Source organism: Papio anubis, chromosome 5 (genome assembly GCF_008728515.1).
Source record: "Papio anubis isolate 15944 chromosome 5, Panubis1.0, whole genome shotgun sequence".
Lineage (NCBI taxonomy): Eukaryota > Metazoa > Chordata > Mammalia > Primates > Cercopithecidae > Papio > Papio anubis.
Window position 1 is genome coordinate 138,869,546 of NC_044980.1, and position 25,194 is coordinate 138,894,739.

Below are 25,194 nucleotides of genomic sequence, written 5' to 3' on the forward strand. Positions count from 1 at the left end.
AGCATTATTATTCAAAAAATGATTCACTGCTCTGTTTTTAATGCAATTCTTCATGCTGAAATTAAATAGCTGAGATTTTGGTTTAAAGATGGTAGATCAAAAACAGCCATTTAACTCCTGTTCAAAATTCCAATAAAAAGACAAGAGGGTTTTACAAATGGCATGAACCTACAAAGTCAAAATGAACGAGAGAAGAAAAAATATTAACTGAATTCTGAAAACAAAAAAGCAACATGAATGACAAATATATTAGCAAAAATTAAAAAGCTATCTAAATCCTAAGACAACAATAGAAAAAACCGAAAAGCAATCCACTCTGTACTCCAGTACCTCTAAGAGTCTCAGAAATTGGTGGCATTAAATAGCTCTAGAAATAGAGATAAGGTCCAGGTGCAGTGGCTCACACCTGTAATTCCAACACTTTGGGAGGCCAAGAGTTCGAGACCAGCCTGTCCAACGTGGAGAAACCCTGTCTCTACTAAACTACAAAATTAGCTGGGCATGGTGGTGCACACCTGTAACGCCCAGCTACTTGGGAGGCTGAGGCAGGAGAATCATTTGAATCTGGGAGGCAGAGGTTGCAGTGAGCCAACCAAGATTGTGCCATGGCACTCCAGCAGCCTGGGCAACAAGAGCAAAATTCCGAAAAAAAAAAAGAGAAAGAAAAGAGAGATAAGGTGAGATAAGTGAGACTGAAAAGAGGAGCACCAACTAAAGTCATTTAAAGAAGTGGGTATCTGGGAAGTGTTAAAAAAAATAAGATAAGATTAAAATAAATAAAATAAAATATAAAATAAAATAAATAAAATAAAATAGAGGTTAGAACCCCATATACTGCCCCTACCTATACCAGAACCAAAAACAAAACAAAAAAAAGGCTAATTCTCTGGAAAAGGTAAAAGAAAGTCTCTGAACTAGAGACAAAGTTCCAAGTATCATAGTAAAAGTAGGGGAGTTAAGTGAAAGTCAACACACGAGATGTTGGTACACATTCCTAGCTATCTTCTCCCATCCAACTCCCAAAATGCTCAGTTGCTTAGACTTCTTGTTTGTTTGTTTTGAGACAGTGCTCTGTCACCCAGACTGGAGTGGAGTGGCGCCATCTCGGCTCACTGCAACCTCCGCCTCCCAGGTTCAAGCGATTCTTATGCCTCAACCTCCCGAATAGCTGGAATTAGAGGCAGACACTACCACGCCTGGCTAATTTTTGTATTTTTAGTAGAGACAGGGTTTCACCATGTTGGCCAGGCTGGTCTCAAACATGACATCAAGTGATCCATCCGCCTCAGCCTCCCAAAGTGCTGGGATTACAGGCGTGAGCCACTGTGCCTGGCCACTTAGACCTTTTGAGCTAGAGATTGGCAGAATCTTCTGTAGGGAAATCTAACAAACCCAAAAGCAAATACTAAAAAAAACTTAACATCCAGGCCCCAAGGCCCAAATGGCCCTTTCTAGATCTCCCCCAGTGAAGCCTAGTGACAAGTCCTACCCATATGCAAACACATTTCTTTTTACACCCAAATATATTATATATCAGCAGTCTTCCTCAGAGACGTCTTGTCTATGAAACAAGAACATCATCCTACAACAAATCAGCCAGGCATGGAGGCACATGCCTGTAGTCCCAGCTACTCAAGAAGCTGAGGTGGGAAGATCACTTGAGCCCAAAGCCAGAACAGCCTAGGCAATATGGCAAGACCCCTGTCTCTTAAAAAAAAAAAAAAAAAATCAGAAAACAAGAATCAATTATTGAACTGGCCCAAAATTAGTAATTATTGAGTCTGGGTGATACATATTCAATTTTCCGTACAACGATTCTTTAAAAAAAGTTTTTATAAATTTGTATTCATACACACACACACAAATAGTACATAAAAGCACATAGTAAACAAATGCTCCAGAAGAAAACGATGAGGGACTATCCCACAAAGAGGACCAACAGGACTGCCAGGATCTAAGAGGTTCAATATCTGAATGACAGGAATTCAAAAAGTGAAAATAGAGAATAAGAAAAAAGTCAAGAAGTGTTCCCCAAATTGAAGTACACAAGCTTCCAGACTGAAGGAGCCCACCAAGCACCCAGTAGGATGAACGAAAATTGACCTACACCAAGGCAAATCATGAAATTTCAGAACACGGTGAGAAAAAAGATTATACAAGCCTCCAAAGTCAGAGGAAACAAGTTACTTACAAAAACATCAGTCACTACCACAGAGTTTTCAACTTCTAAATAGCATCAATGAACCAAAAGACGATGAGGTAATACCCTCAAGTTTTTAAGGGAAAATTATTTCTAATCCAGAATCTATACCCAGACAATCCAATATAAAGATAGAAGACATATTTCACACTTGAAAAGTCGTAACAATTTACCTTCCAGGTACCCTTTATCAGAAAAGCTATCAGAGGCAGAGCTTCACCAAAGTGAGAAAGAATATAAGAAGGACATAGACATGGGATTAAGGAAACAGGAGATCCAGCTCAAGAGGAGCTCTGGAAGAGCTTTCTCTGAGTGGAACTGAAAGCACACTGATGTGTTTGACCTGAGTAAGGAAAGAAACAGACAGTTGGGAAAGAGTTGAGAAATGGAGTACTGATAAGTATATTTTAAATTAAGAATTTTTAAAAAACATAATTATTAATCCCAGGGAAAACCAAAAGCTGAGGATGAAAAATTATTGTACACTACATTATGGATGAGCCATGTCTCAAAAATGTAAATAATAACTATTGATCTAACATTTTTTATAACTACAGTGTATGGAGAAGACAGGGTATGAAGTAGTATATACCAATAAATGTGGGACGTTAGAGAAAACAAAAAGTAGGGGGAGGAGTGTAACCTTGATCTTCCTCCTACTTCTTCCAAGAGTAGGAGGTTAGTGGTTGATACCTAACCATGAAAAAAAAAAAAAAAATCACATTAGAAGCACTTAGATCAGATATCTGTAAGAGATGGAGATCAGCCAGGCACAGTGGCTCACGCCTGTAATCCCAGCACTTTAGGAGGCCAAGGCGGGCAGATCACCTGAGGTCGGGAGTTCGAGACCAGTTTGACCAACATAGAGAAACCCCATCTCTACTAAAAATACAAAATTATCCAGCATGGTGGTTCACGTCTGTAATTCCAGCTACTCAGGAGGCTGAGGCAGGAGAATCACTTGAACCCAGGAGGCAGAGATTACAGTTAGCTGAGATAGCGCCATTGCATTCCAGTCTGTGCAATAAGAGCGAAACTGCATCTCAAAAAAAGAGATGGAGATCAATACTAAAACGATTACATGTTACCCCCCCAAGGAAAAGAAATTTAAATTATGGAAAAGTGATGAGGAAATTGCTGCTTTTTTATTTCAATAAGCCTAAAAGACCATTGTCTCTCTATATTATGGGTATACAAAGTTGTCAAAAATAAAAATGTAAAGGGTTAACTCAGCTAAATAGAAGAGAGTTATAACAAAAATGGAGGGGTTAGAGGAGGATGACGGTAAAAAACACCAGAGAAAGAAAGGGTTGTAACTACCAGTATCTAAAATGGCCACTGCCAGAAATATCATCAAAGTTCTCTGTATATGCTATGCACACATCAACTTCAGAACACTACCTTTATCAACATTATAGATGGGATGTTCAAGTTAAATGAATTGCTAAATAGGTCTATTTTTGCCTTAAAACTATATTATATCTGTATTACAGCTCCAGGTTCTACTGTAGAACTCACTGCTAATAACACTGTCAAGTCTATTAACTAATAGCTCTCCTAAAACAGCCTTCAGAGCATAGCCTATCACATACAGTGTCAATCATCTTTTTCTGAATAGTCTTCTTTACATCTTGAACCTTCTGTCCTTTAAATTCATCCACCAACATGATCTAAAAGGATGAGAAGGGAGAAAAACACATATAAAACAGTTAGAACCCGCCTTGAGTTTCTTCCCTAATTTTCCCTAACTAAATTTGCTTCTGCCCACTGAAATATTTTTAGTATGAAATTTATCACATTTATAATAAGTTTTCATTTTGGTATAGCATGGATAACTAATATTTATAACACACTTATCATTCTGTCAGTGATACCCACCTCACTATGTATCACTGAGATACCTAGCGTGAGCATGATTAGGAAGGAATACTCACTTTCACTTCTTCTTAAGTTTCCACATGGACGGAATTCAACTACACTCACTCACTTCATTCCTGGTGGTTTCTGAAGGAACTAAGCATATTCGGCTTCATCTCATTAGGCTCCTCTTTCTAAACCCACCTGCTGCAAGTGAGTATTCTTTGCCTGGCCATCTGATAAAGCTTGCTCCTAGAAGGAGGCCTACTCTTTCACCTCTATCTTTTTCTCAGTAGGCCAATTACATTCTAGGGCAAAGTATTAGCTTATCCATTGTTGCCATCGATTAAGCCTCAATCCCCTTCCAGCTTTCTTCGGTAATAAAACAGATATTTTCACCTACATGACTCTTATTTTCATCTACATGACTCTTACATTTCTCTCAAATTGTTTCTATCTTAGGTAGAAGAGACATGCATTCTCTTTTGACATTCTAAACCTCTAACATACCAAAATACTTCAATATCTATTTAATCCAACATTATAAAGTTGTATTTAATGAGTGTAGTGATTAAGAACAAAAATCTGAATTAGTTGGGCGTGATGGCAGGCGCCTGTAATCCCAGCTACTCGGGAGGCTAAGGCAGGAGAATTGCTTGAGCCCAGGAGGCAGAGGTCGCAGTGAGCTGAGATTGAGCCACTCCACTCCAGCCTGGGCGACAGAGTAAGACTCCGTCTCAAAAAAAAAAAAAGAACACAAATCTGACCAGGTGCAGTGGCTCAAGCCTATACTGCCAGAACTTTGGAAGGCCAAGGTGGGCAGATCAGTTGGGGTCAGGAGTTCGAGATCAGCCTCACCAATATGATGAAACCCCCGCCTCTACTAAAAATACAAAAATTAGCCGGTCGTGGTGGCACGCGCCTGTAGTCCCAGCTACTTGGGAGTCTGAGGCAGGAGAATCTCTTGAACCTGGAAGTTGGAGGCTGCAGTAAGCTGAGATCGTGCCACTGCACTCCAGCCTGGGTGACACAGCAAGACTCCGTCTCACACACACACAAACACACACACGCAAATCCCAGAGCCAGGCTACCTAGTTTGAATCCCAGTTCCTACTGGCTAACTATCTGGCTAATCTCAAGTAAATCAGTTAATCTCTTTGTGCCTCCATTTCCTCATCTGTAAATTGGGGATAAGAGTGCCTACTTCAGAAAGGGGTTATTTTCAGAATTAAGTAAATTAATATATAAGTGCTGCATAAGTGTTGGCTTTTATCATCATTCAAAATATGTGTCACTTCAAAACAAGATACATAACCAATTCTTGGTTATCCAGAAAAATGTAGGAAAGCTAAAACTAAAAACCATTCTCGTTGATGTCCTTAAAAATATTTGAATCTGAAGCACCTAACAACTTGTTTGGATTTTTATGTTCTCTAGCCTAGCCTTCTTTCCATGGAAATGTAAACCACATTAACGTATGCACAATTAGGAGAAAAGAATGGTTCAGAACAAGTTTGTTGGACTCACCTGGCATTTAGTAGACATTAATAAATAAACTAGGGCCGGGCGCGGTGGCTCAAGCCTGTAATCCCAGCACTTTGGGAGGCCGAGGCGGGTGGATCACGAGGTCAGGAGATCGAGACCATCCTGGCTAACATGGTGAAACCCCGTCTCTACTAAAAATACAAAAAACTAGCCGGGCGTGGTGGCGGGCGCCTGTAGCCCCAGCTACTCGGAGGCTGAGGCAGGAGAATGGCGTGAACCTGGGAGGCGGAGCTTGCAGTGAGCCGAGATCGCGCCACTGCACTCCAGCCTGGGTCACACTGCGCGAGACTCCGTCTCAAAAAAATAAAATAAAATAAATAAATAAATAAATAAACTAATGGACTGGATAAAACTGCTTATCTAAAATATGAACTCCCTAACTAAAAGAGTAAAAAAGGGACCAGGAATTCTCCATTCAATAAACCTTTGAAGTTTACTGCATAATATGAACTAATTTGAAATATCTTGTCAAGAAATTCACTCCACAGAGATTCCTAGAGGGCACAAAAAAGAATTTCTGAAAATGCTTTTAGGCAAAGGACATGACAAAAACAAAAGATAGAAATTTGGAAATAGAATACATTCTCATATTAAGCTCTCAAATCAATGTATAGTTGAAACTATGTTAAATTTTTCTACATTTTTTCTAATTAAGAAAATCACAGAGCATGGAGTAAATCAAATAAAAACTAAAAACAATTATTACTTACACCCTCATAAAATCCTTTTAGATATAACTTCTCCTTCGCTTCTGCAAGTTTTTCTCGGTCATTCTGGCTCTGAATTTTCAACTCATCACAAATGGTTACTGCGGAAAGATTTCCAAAACCTGGGATTTCAATGACTGGCACCTGCAGCAAACAGCAATCAGAAACGTGTTCACACTGACTGAACACATAGGTCTATAGGGCACAAGTCCTTTTGCCTCTAATGTCCAATTAAGTCATTTCAGATTGTATATATCATTATGACACTGCCACACATTAAGTAATCACAGAGTGACTAACTTCCAGATGTAAATTTGTCCTCCTACTCTCCACAGGAACCACCCATACTCTGTGTATCAACAATCCCAATGCCCTTCCCCACCACACACACCTTTCCCAGCATTCTATCCTCCACTGGCATATAATTATCTAAGTAATTCATGCTGAAACTAGCAAAATGATGTAAACCAGGGGTCCCCAACCCCAAGGATGTGGACTGGTACCAGTCTGTGGCATTAGGAACCAGGCTGCACAGCAGGAGGTGAGCAACAGGTGAGCATCACCCCTTGAGCTTCACCTCCTGTCAGATCATGGGTGGCATTAGATTCTCAAAGGAGCATGAACCCTATTGTGAACTGTGCATGGAGGAATCTAGGTTGCATGTTCCTTATGAGAATCTAATGCCTGATGATCTAAGGTGGTACAGTTTCATCCCAAAACCATTCCCCCACCACACCCTGACGGTCCATGGAAAAACTGTCTTCCACGAAACAAGTCCCTGGCGCCAAAAAGGTTGGGGACTGCTGATATAAACAACTAGTTTCATGGATGGTTATGCTTTTGGTTTACATTAATTCCTCTGGATCTTTCATGAAATGAAAATCATTTGCTAGTAATTTAAAAGTTTTTCGTCTATAGACACTAACATGAAAATATAAGAAACATAAAACAGAGTCGTATAGGATTTTGTTAAAGTTATTATGGTTACAAATAAACATTCATGAAAAGAGCAAAATTTTGTCTTTAGAAGCCAGGAAATTGATCATACTAGCAAAGCAAGCTACTATAAAACTGGAGATGCTAAAAAGCTATTTGTTCCCGAACTGCAGGGGCCAGGTAGTAAGAAAATGCTTGTTAGTTTTCCTTTCGCTCTTATCTACCATAGCAGGTATCAAATTAAAGTGAGTAAATCCTTAAGCAAACTCTCTCTCTTATTTTCATACTCCACCAATTAATTTTGTTACAAGGAAAACATGTCAGCTCTTCTTTTTTTCTGATAAAGAGATGGATGTGAATATTCTGAATTATCTATGTACTCACCGGCTCAAATGGCAAGACCATGTCATCTCTAATTCCATACTTCGCTCGTAAGGCCTACAGAAAAATTTGCAAGTTAACACTAATGATCAACACTTCACTGGTAGAATCACTGAGAGAAGCAACCTCTAAACTTTCTTAAAACTATTATTTGTTCTCCTCTTCATAAAGGGCAAATTTCTACCTTTACCAAATATCTCAAAAGGGATCCATAACCTTCAAAAATTTAATAGCTAAAGTTATAGTGAACAGCCTAAATGAAACTGCACAGCCAAAAGCAAAAATGTACATAGACATACACCTATCACTTACATTGAGGTTCATATGCCAGATTTCAATAAAAATGTGAATATCAGAAAACTTTTTCAAAATTCTGTGAAACAAATTTAAAAATCAAACCACAGAAAATATATAAACATCAAGAAACAAGTTAGAGGTAGCAGTTTAAAGATAAATGCATAGCTTTTTAGCCTAGTCCCACAGTGTAGTTCAGCAGTACCTAAGCAATGAGATGGTGAGGACAAAATACAAACATGAAACTCAGATACTTACTTGCTTTTTCTTCAAGTCTCTGAGGGCAGCAATATCATCAGGGGAGTCGGAAGGAACACTTGTAACCACACCAGTGCCTATAAAACAAAGTGTGGAATTAATAACTAGAACCAAAACGTGATTACCAAAATATTTCTAGAAATAAGTAAACTCTTTACCTTTATCCTCCTTAATAGTCAGCATTGGGAGAACATAGATCACCTTGTATGATGTTAAAGGTGCAGAAAGTGATGCACCAAGAATTTCCTGCATAAGAAAAAAATCAATATAAAAGGTGAATTCATTGTGACCATTAGAATTAAAACTATGTTAATATTTTAAGCCCTGAGAAGCTAGTAATCAAAAATATATGGAAATAAATTCAAGAGCTATATTGTACAATATGGTGACTAGGCAACAACAATGTATTTTATACTTGAAAATTGCTGTGCAGATTTTTTTAAGAGACAGGGCCTTGCTATGTTGCCGAGGCTAGACTGTAGTGGCTATTCACAGGCGCTATCATAGCATTCTACAGGCTCAAACTCCTGGGTTCAGGCAAGCCTCCTGAGGTCTCAGCCTACCAAGTAGCTGGCACTACAGGTGCACACCACGGCACCTGATTTAAATTTTAATTCTTCTCACCACATAAGTACATAAGATATGAATTTGTTATTTACTTCAATTTAGCCATTTCACAACGTATATATATTTCAAAACATGTTGTGTACCATAAATACAATTTCTGTCAATTAAAAAATGAATATAGGCTGGACGCGGTGGCTAACGCCTGTAATCCCAACACCTTGGGAGGCTGAGGCAGGCGGATTACCTGAGCTCAGGAGTTCATGACCAGCATGGGCAACGTGGTGAAACCCCCGTATCTACTAAAATACAAAAAATTAGCTAGGCGTGGCAGCACGCACCTGTAGTCCCAACTATTTGGAAGGCTGAGGCAGGAGAATTGCTTGAACCAGGGAGGCGGAGGTTGTAGTGAGCCAAGATCACGCCACTGCACTCCAGCCTGGGTAACAGAGGGAGACCCCGTCTCAAAAAAATAAGGAAAAGGATATAAATAAAATACACATGAAGTAAAACAAAACACATTCTTTTATACCTACTAGAGGAAAAATAATTATTCTTATGTTTATTTTATTTTTTGAGACGGAGTTCTGCTCTTGTTACTCAAGCTAGAGTGCAATGGTGCGATCTCAGCTCACTGCAACCTTCGCCTCCCAGGTTCCAGAGATTTTCCTGCCTCAGACTCCCAAATAGCTGGGATTACAGGCATGCACCACCACGCCTGGGTAATTTTTGTATTTTTAGTAGAGACGAAGTTTCACCATGTTGGCCAGGCTGGTCTTGAACTCCTGACCCCAGGTGATCCACCCACCTCAGCCTGCCAAAGTGCTGGCATTACAGGCATGAGTCACCACATCCGTCCAGGAAAAATAATTTTTGATAATTATAATAACTAAATCTGTCAATGTTATGATGACATGAGTACACTAATACATTGTTTGTGACATTGTATTCCTTGAAGAAAATATAGGAATCCACAGCAAAAGCCACAGAATGTTCCTGTAACTCAGACTCAACAACAACAAATTATTTTTTCTTAAACAAGTCTGCCCAATGCTGAGTTAATGCTGAGTTAATTATACTAGGAAAGCCTGGAAACAACTAAAGCTTTCAATGAGAGAAAAAATGATTTAACTAAATATGTTACAGGAACAAGAATGAGTACTATGTATCTATTTAAAATAGTAATTATGAAAACAAAGTAAAAGGATAGTTCTAATTTCACTTGAAAAAATCCTAAAGATTAAGCAATTTTAGACCCAGATTCTCAGATGGCAACAAAGAATTTGCAGCTGCTTGCTCTAGCTAAGGAACACGCTTTTCCTTTCCACATAATTCCCACCCATTCCATTTTATTCATATATATACACATAACCTGCCTTTATAGAATTTGCAGTCATATGGATAACAGCTAAATATTGTAACTATTTTAAAGGTTGAAACTATTTTGCAATTTATAACATCCATGTCCCTCACTCCAGAATTTGCTCAAATTAACAGGGAGAAAAGTTTAAGAATAGGAAAATACGTGTGTCCCTAATACTGTTCCCAAGAACTTCTCAGACAAAATTCCAATATTAGGAACTAAGGAGATGTGGCAGTGCTGCTTTTAACAGAAAAAGGCAGGAAACAATTCAAATGTCCATTAATAGAGAATGGTTAAGTAAACTGTGGTACAGCCAAACAATGAAATACTATGTAGCTATAAAAAATAAGAATAAAGAAACTGTTTATGTACTGACAAAATGATTGCCAAGATATAAATAAAAAAGCAAGATGTGGTACAATGCATATAAAGCATATTGCCATTTGTGTAAAAACAGAGGGACAAAGAGTATATGCATATTCGCTTGTGTATACATGAAATATTTCCATGATACACAAGACATAGATATTACTAACTACCTCTAGAATGGGAAGCTTTTGTATCTTTTTGTGTTTTTTGAATTTTGGGACTTGTAAATATATTGCAATCAAATAAAAAGAAAGTATAAAACAAGAAATAAAAGAGTTCAATTTAAAAGAACTGAGATGGTACTCTACTCACATTTTTCTTTTTAAAAAATTATTTAAGATACTAAAGATCAGCATTCACTAAATGGAATTAAACACACTCAGAAATACGGATAATAAAGTAGATGCGGCCGGGTGCAGTGGCTCACGCCTGTAATCTCTGCACTTTGGGAGGCCGAGGCGGGTGGATCACCTGAGATCAGGAGTTCGAGCCCAGCCTAGCCAACATGATGAAACCCTGTCTCTACTAAAAACACAAAAAATTAGCTGGGCATGGTGGCACACACCTGTAATCCCAGCTACTCAAGAGGCTGAGGCAGGAGAATCGTTTGAACCCAGCAGGTGGAGGTTGCAGTGAGCCGAGACTGTGCCACTGAACACCAGCCTGGGCAATAAAAGCAAAACTGTCTACAAAAACAAATAAAAATAAAATAAAGTAGATGAGTCGTGTAACCATCCAGATTTAACTAATATCAACCAAGACTTTCTTCACACACAAAAAAAACAAAAGCAGCTACAATTCCAAATTTAGTATTACCAGGAATTCAGGTAATAGTATTTTTAAAATAATATAATCTCTAATGCAGCTATTAAATCTCTTGGGGAGGACTGCCTATATTTTTCAACCAGATATTTACCAATTTGAAACCCAAAAATCACATATGCTATCTTCATGATACAGTCATACAATGAATATTACACAACAATAAAAAAAGAACTACTCCTACAACATGTATGAATCTCACAAACATAATGGTAAGCAAAAGAAGCCAGACACAAAACAGTCAGACTGTACAATTCCATTATGTAAAGTTCAAGAACAACAAATAATCTTTGGTGAAGTCAGAGCAGTGGTTACCTTTGGAGGACAGAAGTGACTACTAATGATATGGACATGAGAGAGCTTTCTGGAGTGCTAAACTGTTCTATATCTTGATTTAAGTGGTGCTTACCTAAATGTATATACATATGAAAATGCACCAAAATACACAGGATGTACACACTTCACTGCATGTACACCTCATTTTTTAAGGTTGTGATGCTCTTTTCTCAATATCCATTGTTGAAATTTTCCTTGAAATGTATGCATTAAAATAAAAAATCTGCTATCCAACTTACCTCCCCCATTAATTCCTTCACAACAGGCACCACGCCATTGTCTCTGGTAAAGCCCTGGTATGACATATTCCTGGCTGCTCTTTGGGTACAGATGAATATATCACCATTCACCGTCTCAAATCCAATGTACTTCATATCAGGACGAACCCAACAATTTGTCTGCCCAAACATGGTCTCAGGTCTGAGAGTAGCAGCCACCAAGAAAATATTTTTACCTTTCAGGCCACTAAGAAAAAAAACAAATATTGATGTAAAAACATGTTGTCAACTCTGTAGCAACTATCTGATGGTTCAGAAATGATGAAGCAATTCCTCTGGCAAACCTACCTTAATTTAGATGGGTATGGCTCAAGCACCTTCAATTTGAGTAAAGTATATTCCTGAGGTCCAACACCCTAAGCAAATAAACGATACAAAAATTTGAAGGAAAAAAAAGACTTGCCTTAAACCTGCTAATCTATGTGAGAGATCTGATTCAAATCCCTAAAATGGGTTCTTGCATTATTAATTTTTTTTTCCAGAGAAGAGACTGCCAGTGGTGTGCTAACCATACCCACACAGAAGTCCGGTATGTTAGGAGAGATTTGGAGTAATTGCCCAAAATAGTGTTTGCCAAAATGAAGGTGAGAAGACACAATCAACACTAATTCCATCCCAGGGCATGTCCCACATAGTAGTCATCAAAGAAAGATACTGGACCAGAGGTCAGAGATAATGTGTGTTCTAAACTTAGTGTGCTTCCTTACTAATGGCTGGATCCAAGGTAGTCATAATCAGAGCCTCTAAGCCTTTCTTTCCTCATTGGTAAAATAAGGATGTTGTGTCGCAGATAGGACTGTCCTGAGAAACACATAAGAGAACGGATGAAAAATGCTTTGAAAAGTCTACAAAGGATTACTGAAATCTAGGATATTGCTGCCATTGGCTATATTAAAACTTTACTGGGTCTTCTTAAGTCTCTCAAATCTTTTAAAATTTTGATCAACTCTCACTTAGATAAGTTACATCAAAATTGAAGGCTGATTTTGAAAATATGTTCAAAGATGGTAATAAAGAATGACACAATCATAGGGAATCATAAGTTCAGATGCTGGCATTGTCATTGATTTTTACTGTGCCATGGATTTAGCCAAATCACTTACTCTTGATTTACTCAAGTATTTCAGAGAATAATGCTAATAATGTGTTCTACAAGCATGTAGAATGAACTTCTAGGCATGGCTAGAAGTACTTTGGAAATAAGTAAGAAGGCACATGATCAAAGCAAATATAAATGGAATCTGTGGACACTAAATCTTAAGTCACATATCTCATTACCTCTCCCCGTGCTTTCTTTTTAGAGCTATTTATTTTCCAGATGGTGCTTCATAACATTAGCACGCATATAAATCACATTGAGAGCTCGTAAAAAGATATTCCTGGGCCCCACCCCCAGAACTTTTGATTCAGCAATTTCGGGGTAAGGCTCAACAATGTGCGTTCCTGTAACAAACTGATGTAGCTGTCCTCAGATGACTCTTACGGTAGCTAGGTACTACACACAATACAGGTAGCTGTATTGATATCCCATCTCCTCTTCATACCCACCAGAGTATCAGGACAATATCCCTCAGCACTGCAAAGAAGTTATTTTTAGGTTTCTATTTCTTAAACTCTGTGGTCATATTAAGGATTACTATAATAGCTACTCTGTTTCATAAATAATCACCTCTCCAGTTTGTCTATCATGATCCATGCAAGGCTGTCCATCTTTTGGAGAATAAATGGTATACCTAAAAAATAAACAAAAAGTGACAAATATTATTATAATATTCACGTTTTATCCTAACATATTTGCCTATGTTGCACCTAATTTCTTACATGTCTTATAACTAAAATTTCTGAGTAGATATCTGTATCTATTATGTATACTCTTATGGTAGTTCCACTGTCAACCCACTTATTTAATGAAAGCTTTCTACCTTCGTCAAAGGTAATACCACTGGAAAATACACACTGATCTTGGCTTTGTGGTACTGAACGAAAGATTATAAAACATAAATTGTCTTAATAAATGAAACTATCAAGGAAGTTGATTATGTAGATTAATCAAGGAAGGTAACTTATTTCATTTCTTAAGTTATTTTCCTTGATTAATCTACATAATCAACAAAGAATCTTAATTTATAGAACAAAATATAAAATAAAACACAAATAAAATGATTACTTTTCTTCTTGGTAGGGAATATGGAACAGAATCTTTAGTAAGATAATAAAAGCCCACACTCCCATTCTCCCTGGTCATATCTGTCATAAACACGAAGCAGCCCAGAGAAATTAAGACACTGGTAAGGAAAAAAGGAAAACAAAGGATACAAAAGAATAGAAACAAAGTATTTTCAAAACAGAAAGATAATGGAAAAAGAAGGCTACAAGGTGTTTATTTATTCACATAAACAATCCTCCTGCCCCATCCTCCCAAGCAGCTAGGACTACAGGTACATGCCACCATGCCTGGCTAAATTTTTTTATATAGAGAGAGATGCGGTCTCGTTTTGTGGCCCAGACTGGTCTCAAACTCCTGGTCTCAAGCAATCCCCTCACCTCAGTTTCCCAAAGCACTGGGATTATAGGCATGAACCTCCACGCCCAACTGATTTTTGCTTTATTAGGCTCAAGTACAACAAACTTACCGCTTCCCAAATTTAATTTTGTTTCTTTCTCTTAATGTTAAAAATTGCCATCTGACAAATGAATCATAGTAAGGATTAACATCAGTGGTGATGAAGGAACGACGCCAGTCTACCTATAAAAGGAAAATTTTAAAAGGCAATTATTGAGAAATACACAAATTTTGTTTGAATAAGAATTCCTATGAATCAATTATTTACTCTTCTAACTTAGAATCAGATCAATTACTAAAAAAATATTTTCCAAGTTCCACTATTAAAAGTATATCACAATTATTACCTTAATTTACTTAATTGAAGTATGTTTTTAAGCATATACATTTACATATTAACAAACATACAGAAGCTATAATAAATTAAGAAGAAACATTTAATCCTACCTTTATGTATTCCTAAATATTCAAGTTAAACTTGGGCTTCTTCATATTCTTTGAACAAAGCTCCTTTCTACTACTTGTTAATATGTCAATATACATTCCAATTCAACAAATAGTAAAGTATTCAACAAACAGTAAAGACCCATAAGCAATGTTTGGTTCTAGTCTAACAATAACAGTACTAATTCTTTAGTGGCATACAGGGGAAATATATTATTCTAAAATTAAGAGTTGGTCCACATCTCATATAATCACACAAATATACAGACTTATCTGGGAGATATTGTGGCTTTGGTTATAAACCAACACAACAAAACAAGTCACACAAATTTTTTTATTTGCCAAGGCATATATGTTACATTTATACTATATTGAATTATACTAAGTGTGCAATAAACATATTTTAAAAGGCAATGTATATACCTTAATTTAAAAATATCTCATTGCTGGCCAGGCACAGTGGCTCAAGCCTGTAATCCCAGCACTTTGGGAGGCCGAGACGGGCGGATCACGAGGTCAGGAGATCGAGACCATCCTGGCTATCCCGGTGAAACCCCGTCTCTACTAAAAAATACAAAAACTAGCCGGGCGAGGTGGCGGGCACCTGTAGTCCGAGCTACTCAGGAGGCTGAGGCAGGAGAATGGCATGAACCCGGGAGGCAGAGCTTACAGTGAGCTGAGATCCGGCCACTGCACTCCAGCCTGGGCGACAGAGCGAGGCTCCGTCTCAAAAAAAAAAAAAAAAATACCTCATTGCTATAAAATGCTAATAATCATCTGAGCCTTCAGTGAGTTGTAATCTTTGTGCTGGTGGAGAGGCTTGCCTCAATGATGACAGCTGCTGACTGATCAAAGAAGTGGCTATTCAAGGTTGTGATGGCTATGGCAATTTCTTTTGCGGAGTCTCGCTCTGTTGCCCAGGCTGGAGTGCAGTGGCCTGATCTCAGTTTACTGCAAGCTCCGCCTCCCGGGTTTAAGCCATTCTCCTGCCTCAGCCTCCCGAGTAGCTGGGACTACAGGTGCCCGCCACCTCTCCCAGCTGGTTTTTTGTATTTTTTAGTGGAGACGGGGTTTCACCGTGTTAGCCAGGATGGTCTCAATCTCCTGACCGCGTGATCCGCCCGTCTCAGCCTCCCAAAGTGCTGGGATTACAGGCTTGAGCCACCACGCCCGGCCTATGGTAATTTCTTAAACTAACACAACAATGAAGTTTGCCACATCCACTGACTCTTCCTTTCACAAAAGATTTCTCTGTAGCATGTGATGCTGTTTGATAGCATTTTACTCATAATAGAACTTTCAAACTTGGGAGTGGGCCAGGCATGGTGGCTCACACCTGTAATCTCAGCACTTTGGGAGGCCAAGGCAGGTGGATCACCTTGAGGTCAGGAGTTTGACACCCACCTGGCCAACATGGTGAAACCCTGTCTCTACTAAAAATACAAAAATTAGCCAGGCATGTTGGCAGATGCCTGTAATCCCAGCTACTAGGGAGGCTGAGGCAGAAGAATAGCTTAAACCCGGGAGGCAGAGGTTGCAGTGAGCCGAGACCACGCCACTGCACTACAGCCTGGGTGACAGAGTGAGACTCCATCTCAAAAAACAAAAACAAAAAAACTTTTCCTTGCATTCACAACTTGGCTAACTGTTAGGTCAAGAGGCCTAGCTTTTAGCCCGTCTTGCCTTTCAACATGCCTTCTCCACTAAGCTTCATGATTTCTAGCTTTTTACTTAAAGTGAGAGACATCACATAGAGGCCATTATAAAGTTAATAACTGGCTTCATTTCAAGATTGTTGTTTATTAGAAAACAGGGAAACCTGGCCGGGCGCGGTGGCTCACACCTGTAATCCGAGCACTTTGGGAGGCCGAGGTGGGAGGATCATGAGGTCAGGAGATCGAGACCATCTTGGCTAACACGGTAAAACACCATGTCTACTAAAAATACGAAAAATTAGCCGGGCATGGTGGTGGGCGCCTGTAGCCCCAGCTACTCGGGAGGCTGAGGGAGAATGGTGTGAACCCGGGAGGCGGAGCTTGCAATGAGGCGAGATCATGCCACTGCACTCCAGCCTGGGCAACAGAGCGAGACTCCGTCTCAAAAAAAAAGAAAAAAAGAAAACAGGGAAACCCAAGGAGAGAAAGAGGGAAACAAGCCAGTCAGTACAGCAGTCAGAATGCAAACATTTACCAATTAAGTTTGCCATCTTATATGGGTACAGTGCGTGGCAACCCAAAACAATTAGAATAATAACATCAAAGATCACTGAATATAGATCACCATAACAGATAATAAAGTTTGAAATATTAAAATAATTGCCAAAATGTGACATGAAGCAAGCAAATGCTGTTGGAAAAATGGTGCCACTAGACTTGCTCAACACAGGGTTGCCACAAATCCTCAATTGGTAAAAAAATCAGTTCCTGGAAAGCACAAGAAAGCAAAAGCACAATAAAAAAGCACATACTTGTAAATGCTTTCCTCGTATATCTTTATAGACATACCTTCAAACCCATTCTCTTTAAATCCTGAACAGCCAGTGGCGGGAAATAATCTAGCCAATATTCTGCTTCAGAAAATTTTACTATCTCTGTATCAGACAGACCAAGGGACTTCATAATGCCCCACTGGTATTTAGAAGATCCAGCTTTAGCAGCAGCTTTACTCTGAAAATAATGGAGAAAAATAAACTCGATCAAAGAATAACCAACACTCCAGGAAAATGACCCAAGATATTAAAAAAAAGGAAAAACCAAAAATTGCCTAACATCCAGGATCACAGTAATTTTAAGTAAATAATCCCATTTGGTAATTTTTTTACATTCTAAAATAATGCTGATACAGCAGAACACTGCAGGAATTAGTTGTACTACTTAGTCTGTCAAACTGTATAGCCAAGATCTCCGCCAAGAAACTGGCACCAACTAAATGGAGGGCAACATAAAGAACTACCCATCATGAAGGTAAGATCTCTGTACCAAACCTTGTTTCTTTTATCCTCATACCACATTTACCTTATTTACCTATAAAGAGGCTATTCACAGGCTGGGCACGGTGGCTTACACTTGTAATCCCAGCACTTTGGGAGGCCGAGGAGGGCGGATCACGAGGTCAGGAGATCGAGATCATCCTGGCTAACACGGTGAAACCCCATCTCTACTAAAAATACAAAAAATTAGCCGAGCGTGGTGGTGGGCGCCTGTAGTCCCAGCTACTTGGGGGACTGAAGCAGGAGAATGGTGTGAACCCGGGAGGCGGAGCTTGCAGTGAGCCGAGATCGCGCCACTGCATTCCAGCCTGGGCGACAGAGCGAGATCCGTCTCAAAAAAAAAAAAGAGGCTACTCACAAGACTTTCCACCTTTTCCAAAAATTATGAATATCAAAAAGACAACCAAATGCCAGAAGTTGAAGGTAGGAAATTTGGTTAAACTGTAACACTACAATAAGGCAGCATAAGAAAATGCTGGGGCTGCCAGACCTGCTCTATATGACACTGTGCTGGTAGAAACATGACTGCAGGCATTTTCAAACCCACAGAATTATATACCACAAAGAGGAAATTTTGGACCAGGCACAGTAGCTCACACCTGTAATCCCAGCACTTTGGGAGGCCAAGGCGGGTGGATCACGAGGTCAGGTCATGGAGACCAGCCTGGCCAATGTGGTGAAACCCCGTCTCTACTAAAAATATGAAAATTAGCCGGGCATGGTGGTGAGCGCCTGTAATCCCAGCCACTCTGGAGGCTGAGGCAGGAGAATCACTTGAACCGAGAGGCGGAGGTTTCAGTGAACCGAGACTGTGCCTCTGTACTACAGCCCAGGCAACAGAGAGAGACTCCATCTCAAACAACAACAACAACAACAATAATAATAATAATACAAAAATTAGCTGGGTGTGGTGGCACACACCTGTAATCCCAGCTATTTGGGAGACTAAAACATGAGAATTGCTTGAACCCAGGAGGCAGAGGTTGCAGTGAGCCAAGACTGTGCCACTGTACTCCAGCCTGGGTGACAGAGCAAGACTATGTCTTGAAAAAAACAACAAAAAAGTAAATTTTATGGTATGTAAATTTTTTAACCAGGATGTTGGAGGAACCTAAGGAGGAATGCAGACTGTGACCAATCTATCTAACTGCATTACAAATATATAATCACACTCAAGGGGAAGGGAAGAAAGGAGCTGATCTAGGCAGTTTTGGAAAACAGTGTGATTAGATTCTAAAGACAAAAAGAATTACACAAACACTGTACTTTAGTCAGTAAAACTATTTCTCCCAGGGGTATAGGCTGGCAATTATGAAACTACTTTACTAGTAGGCTAAGATTGAACAAATAAATATACTATAGGTTATGAGAGCCAAGGGTCTCACTGTTGTAGTAAGAAGTCACAAATAAATCAAGGGAAAATGCTAGAATGAGACCCATGGTGCTAAAACGGAGCCAGGGGTATCAATATGAACTTACTTTTTAAACAAACATTCAAATAGATAAATAAAAACAGATGTGTATGTATGGCTTAGCAGACATAAATATATTTCCTTGCTCTTTCCACTGCGAGTGCCTAGAAGCAGTGATACCCCAGGCAATGAGCACACCCAGCACTCAGACCTTAGTTTCTGAATACCATTCTTCAATAAAAGAAACCTTGGAGAAGCGGTTGATTCCTTGGTTGAATCGTGGAAAATAAAAGATAAGCCTGGAAGAGCTTGTGACACCATAAAGTAAGAAAGTGCTTTGAACAAAGGAAGATGAGGGAATGTCTAATGGACACAGGAGCCAAGCTAAAAAAACTCCCAGGCCAAAGCTAAAACAATTTGTTTACTCTAGCTTTATTCCAATAAAAAAGAACAATTTGACAACAAATTATGGTGTTGTTAACAACCACACACACATACATACACACACACACACACACACGCACACAAAAACACAAACCAATAGCCAGGCACAGCGGTACAAGCCTATATAGTTCCAGCTACTCAGGAGACTGAGGTGAGAAGACAGCTTGAGCCCCGGAGCTGAAGGCCAGCAACATAGTGAGACTCTATCTCTTAAAAAACAAAAAGCTCAATGGTATTGATTTATAACCTAAAGAATAAAGTAAATATCCATGAATCCATATGACATAGAAAGGACAGAATAAGTAAGTGGGGGAGAAAAGACAGCTCTTCCTTTCAGAAGAATTATAGATAATAAATGTAAAAAGAACGAGGTAAAAAGAAAATCATGATTAAAAGACTACAGTAATAACTGTTGTAGGCAAGATCCACTGATGAATGCTAAAATTAATGAGCAAATATTTAAAAAGAAACACAGTATTATTTCCATGGCTTCAAAAGATTTCTCCCAAAATATATATTAATTATAAAAACAAAAATGAAATCTTTACAGGAGAAAAACCTGGCAGACACCATCTTAACCAAATGATCAATGTTAACATCACCAATAATAAGACATATCAGTATCATATAGTCCCTAATGTTTGAGAAGGACAAATTACCTCTCTAATAGCCTTCCTCCAAATCAATAACCTCAATCTAATGATGAGAAAGCATTGAACAAACTCAAACTGAGGCATAATCTATAATTATCTGACCAGTATTTGTTAAAAGTATAAAGGTCATGGAAGAAAATGAAAGATAGAAAAGATTAAGGAAACATAGTAAGGACACATGACAACTAACTGCAATGTGGGATCCTGGATTGGACATTGGAAAAGGAAATTAGTGAAAACACTGGTAAAATCCAAAAAGTCTAGAAAATACTACCGTATTAATGTTAATTCCTTAATTTGAAAAATAGTACCATAGTTATATAAGATGTAACATCTCTATACTATCTTGCAGTTCTTCTGTATATCTAAAATTACTTCAAAAAAGAGGAAAAAGGCAATAGGAAGTCAGAAAGATAATTTTTTTGCTTTGATACTTTAAAAAAATTATCTAGTACATTTTATGTGTTGGGCACTGTGCTAGTACTGGGAATGCACATATAAATCAGAAAAATATAAAACTTCAACCAACATAAATATCAACCACTATCAAACCTTTTTTCCTTTAGCTTTATCCTTAATTATGATATCTTCTGTTTTAACACTTGTTTCTTCCTCTTCCTCTTCTTCATCTGGAAAATCAGGGGGGCAACCATACAGCTCTATTTCTCTTTTCAACTTATCAGCACATGCCTACAACGAACATTAGAGATAATGACGTTCAAAATTCAAGGTAGACACAATTTCAGTTCTTTACTGTTTTACTGCCAACTAAAATTGATTCTGAAATTTTTTGCAATACATTGATACATATGTGGCTCCACTACAGAAAACTGAAACGAAGGCTGGGAGCAGTGGCTCACACCTATAATCCCAGCACTTTGGAAGGCTGAGGCAGGCAGATCACTTGTCAGGAGTTTGAGACCAGCCTGGCCAACATGATGTCTCTACTAAACATAAAAATTAGCTGGGCATGGTAGCACATGCCTGTAATCCCAGCTACTCGGCAGGTTGAGGTGAGAGGATCGCTTAAACCCAGGAGGCAGAGGGTGCAGTGAGCCAAGATTACACCACTGCACTCTAGCCTGGGCGACAAAGCAAGAATGAGCCCCATGTCTCAAAATAAATAAATAAAGGTATAAATCATGTACCTCAAAATTCACTAATTTATAAATTAGTATTTTTTTATAAATTAGTATTTTACCTCATTTACTCACAAGCATTTATTCAACACCCAGAATATTCAATATAGTATATTATATACTGTATATATTAGATGTATAAAGATATAGGAAACATAATGTGTTATCATTTTGGATAACATTAATAACACTGTTTCTCAATTTAAAGATTACTGTCACATATACTCTATTAGTTATCATCACAAGCCTACCAAGTAGATAGGATAGGCTTTAAGTCAGAAAACAAACAGAGATGAAGTGATTTACCTTAAGGTTATATATACAGCTAGCAAAGTTACAGACTTAACCCTGGACTTTCCACTCTAGCTCTTATCAATTATACTACAATGAGTACACTGTCGAAAACAAAGATGACACCAAGTAAACACTGTTAAAGTTATGAGAAAAATAAGAAATACAGAAGTAAAAAATTTTTAAATGGAAAAGTCTCTTCTATCTAGAAGAATTTCAACCACTAATACAATAATAAAAACAGGCAAGGATGTTTAAAGGATGCTAAAACCACTGGGTTATTGAGTAACAGGACATTCAGAGGCTCTCAAAGTGTTATCCTATAGATTACTTTTTAATTTATTTCTTTTTTTTTTGAGATGGAATTTTACTCTTGTTGCCCAGGCTGGAGTGCAATGGTGCAGTGTGGGCTCACTGCAACCCCTACCTCCCGAGTTCAAGCGATTCTCCTGCCACAGCCTCCAAAGTAGCTGGAATTACAGGCGCACGGCACCACGCCTGGCTAATTTTTTTATTTTTAGTAGAGATGGGGTTTCACCACATTGGCCAGGCTGGTTTCAAACTCCTGACCTCATGTGATCCTCCCACCTTGGCCTCCCGAATTCTGGGATTACAGGCGTGAGCCACCGTGCCTAGCCTTACTTTTTAATTTTATAGGAGGAAAAATCACCTTTAGAATGAGGAAATCTGGCAGGATTAACTTAATTTCACTAAAATGGGACAAATTGCCACTTTATATGCTTTTGAGGTGATACAATGGGAAGTTTATACCTCAACAATGAAGTATTCTTGTCAAAATATTTAGCCCAACCCTAATCATGAAAAAACCATCAGAAAACTCATATCATGGGACATTCTACAAAATAACTAGCTTAGACTTCAAAAACATCAACATCATGAAAAACTACAAAATAGTGAAAAGAATGGATAACAAGATGCAACGTGTACGCCACAAAATAAAAAGTGAAAAACAGCAGATCATGGTGGCTCATGCCTGTAATCCCAGCACTTTGGGAAGCCAAGGCAGGCGGATCACTTGAGGCCAGTTCGAGAGCAGCCTGCCCAATATGGTGAAACCCTCTTTCCACTAAAAATACAAAAAATTAGCCAGGCATGGCACCAGGCACCTGTAATCCCAGATATTCAGGAGGCTGAGGCAAGAGAATCACTTGAATTTGGGAGGCAGAGGTGAGCCAAGATCGCACTCCACACCACTACACTCCAGACGGAGTAACAGAGCAAGAATCCATCTCAAAACAAAAAAAAAAGGGAAAAACAGAAGGAAAGGTCATTTTCAGTCTACAGAAATTTGACTACAGATTAAATGAAGATGGTAATATAACATCAATGTTGAATTTCTTGGAGGGGATAACAGGACTCTGATAATACAGAAGAATGCCCTTATTCTCAGAATACATGCTGAAGTATTTAGCAACGACATGTCATGATGCCTGCAACTTTCTTTCAAAAAGTTCACAGAAGAAGAGAGAGAAGGGGGAGAAGGGCCAGGCGTGGTGGCTCACACCTGTAATCCCAGCACTTTGGGAGGCCAAGGTGGGCAGATTGCCTGAGGTCAGGAGTTTGAAACCAGTCTGGCCAACATGGGAAAACCCCGTCTGTACTAAAAGTACAACAGTGCACTCCAGCCTGGGCGACAGAGCAAGACTCCAACCCAAAAAAAAATTTTTTTTTAATTTAAAAAAAAGAAGAAAAAGAGAGAGAGAAGCACGCACGCATGCATGTGTGCTGAGAGACAGAACTAAAACAAATATGGCAAACGTTTATACTTTGTAACTACAGGTGAAGGGTGGAGGGTGTTCATTGTACTACCATTCCACCTTTTCCGTAGGACTGACGTTCTTTAAAACAAAAGGTTGGAGAAGGCCGGGGATGGTGGCTCATGCTTGTAATCCCAATACTTTGGAAGGCCGAGGTGGGTGGATCAACTGAGGTCAGGAGTTCCAGACCAGCCTAGCCAACATGGTGAAACCTCGTCTCTACTAAAAACACAAAAATTAGCCAGGCGTGGTAGCGGGTGCCTGTAATCCCAGCTACTCGGGAGGTTGAGGCAGAAGAATCGCTTGAACCTGGGAGAAGGAGTTTGCAGTGAGCCAAGATCACACCATTGCACTGCAGCCTGGACGACAAAAGCAAAACTCCGTCTCAAAAAACAAATAAATAAAGTAAAATAAAATAAAATGTTGAAGAATAAAAAGAAACAGGATTTAAATTTCCTAATCCTATTATGTAAGGGAATCCTTTCAACTCTACTTTTCTTTCCTATTCTTCATTGAGAATTATTTCTTTTTTTTTTTTTTTTTTTTTTTTTTTTTAGAAAGAGTCTTCCTTTGCTCCCTGGCTGGAGTGCAGTGGCGTGATCTCGGCTCACTGCAAGCTCCGTCTCCCGGGTTCATGCCATTCTCCCGCCTCAGCCTCCCAAGTAGCTGGGACTACAGGCGCCCGCCACCACGCCCGGCTAGTTTTTTGTATTTTTAGTAGAGACGGGGTTTCACCATGTTAGCCAGGATAGTCTCGATCTCCTGACCTTGTGATCCACCCACCTCGGCCTCCCAAAGTGCTGGGATTACAGGCTTGAGCCACCGCGCCCGGCCGAGAATTATTTCTAATACAAACTTATCACAAATGAAGGTATTTGCAAAAATGATCAAATTACAATACAACTGTTTATTATTTTATGCCAGCATCTTACACATGTCACAAGTGCACAATGGCTGTACATTTTTCCTTTTAGTAAAATAGAATCAGTTATTACCTAATTGTAATACAGACATAAATATACAAGGCAACCAAAAGACATTAAAATCACTTAGTGATCACTTAGACCATAATGGATGCCCTTTATTTAAGCACTTCTTCAAATGTTGTTTATTTTTAAATAAATTTTCACTATACTAAATTCAACTCATTTCATACTTTAATGCAGCAATACTTGAAAATCCTATTTTAAGCTCTTGAATTGGGTATTACTATTAGATCCAAACTAAAAAGAGTAGAAACCAATCTTATTAGCAATCTTACCTTAATAGGCATTCCAGTACAGTGCAGGCCAAAGGGAAACAGACAACATTTTCCTTTCAATCGCTGGTACCCTACAGCAAACTACAGAAATAAAATCAAATTTAAATTGCAAATGTAAATGCCAGACAAATACAAAATGCGAACTTTTCACACAAAAAAATTAGTTTAGTTTTCTTTTTCACATCCTCCTTTGGAACGCCAGTCAGATTTTAGGCATTCCAAAACTCACCAATCTAGGAATTACTTTTGAATATGCATACATGCCCAGACCCTTGCACACATACACACACGGCACATGAAAATTAAATAT

General features: G+C 38.7%; 1 protein-coding gene across 5 annotated transcripts in view; it reads right to left on the reverse strand.

Annotated features, from left to right (window-relative positions):
- LARS1 (leucyl-tRNA synthetase 1) overlaps positions 1–25,194 on the reverse strand; it is a 69,060-nt gene that overhangs the window by 32,280 nt on the left and 11,586 nt on the right. For 4 of the 5 annotated variants that reach the window (XM_021939833.2, XM_003900299.5, XM_009209326.4 and 1 more), the window contains exons 4-15: positions 24,885–24,965; positions 20,968–21,105; positions 17,422–17,583; positions 14,544–14,656; positions 13,580–13,643; positions 12,199–12,266; positions 11,872–12,097; positions 8,337–8,424; positions 8,179–8,255; positions 7,630–7,683; positions 6,313–6,453; positions 3,793–3,870 (exon numbers count right to left, since the gene is read on the reverse strand). In XM_021939833.2, the coding sequence (XP_021795525.1) occupies positions 3,793–3,870; positions 6,313–6,453; positions 7,630–7,683; positions 8,179–8,255; positions 8,337–8,424; positions 11,872–12,097; positions 12,199–12,266; positions 13,580–13,643; positions 14,544–14,656; positions 17,422–17,583; positions 20,968–21,105; positions 24,885–24,965 (1,290 nt within the window). Of the gene's footprint in view, positions 1–3,792; positions 3,871–6,312; positions 6,454–7,629; positions 7,684–8,178; positions 8,256–8,336; positions 8,425–11,871; positions 12,098–12,198; positions 12,267–13,579; positions 13,644–14,543; positions 14,657–17,421; positions 17,586–20,967; positions 21,106–24,884; positions 24,966–25,194 lie in introns of those variants that run through there. The other variant, XM_017960014.3, reaches the window with a different exon arrangement.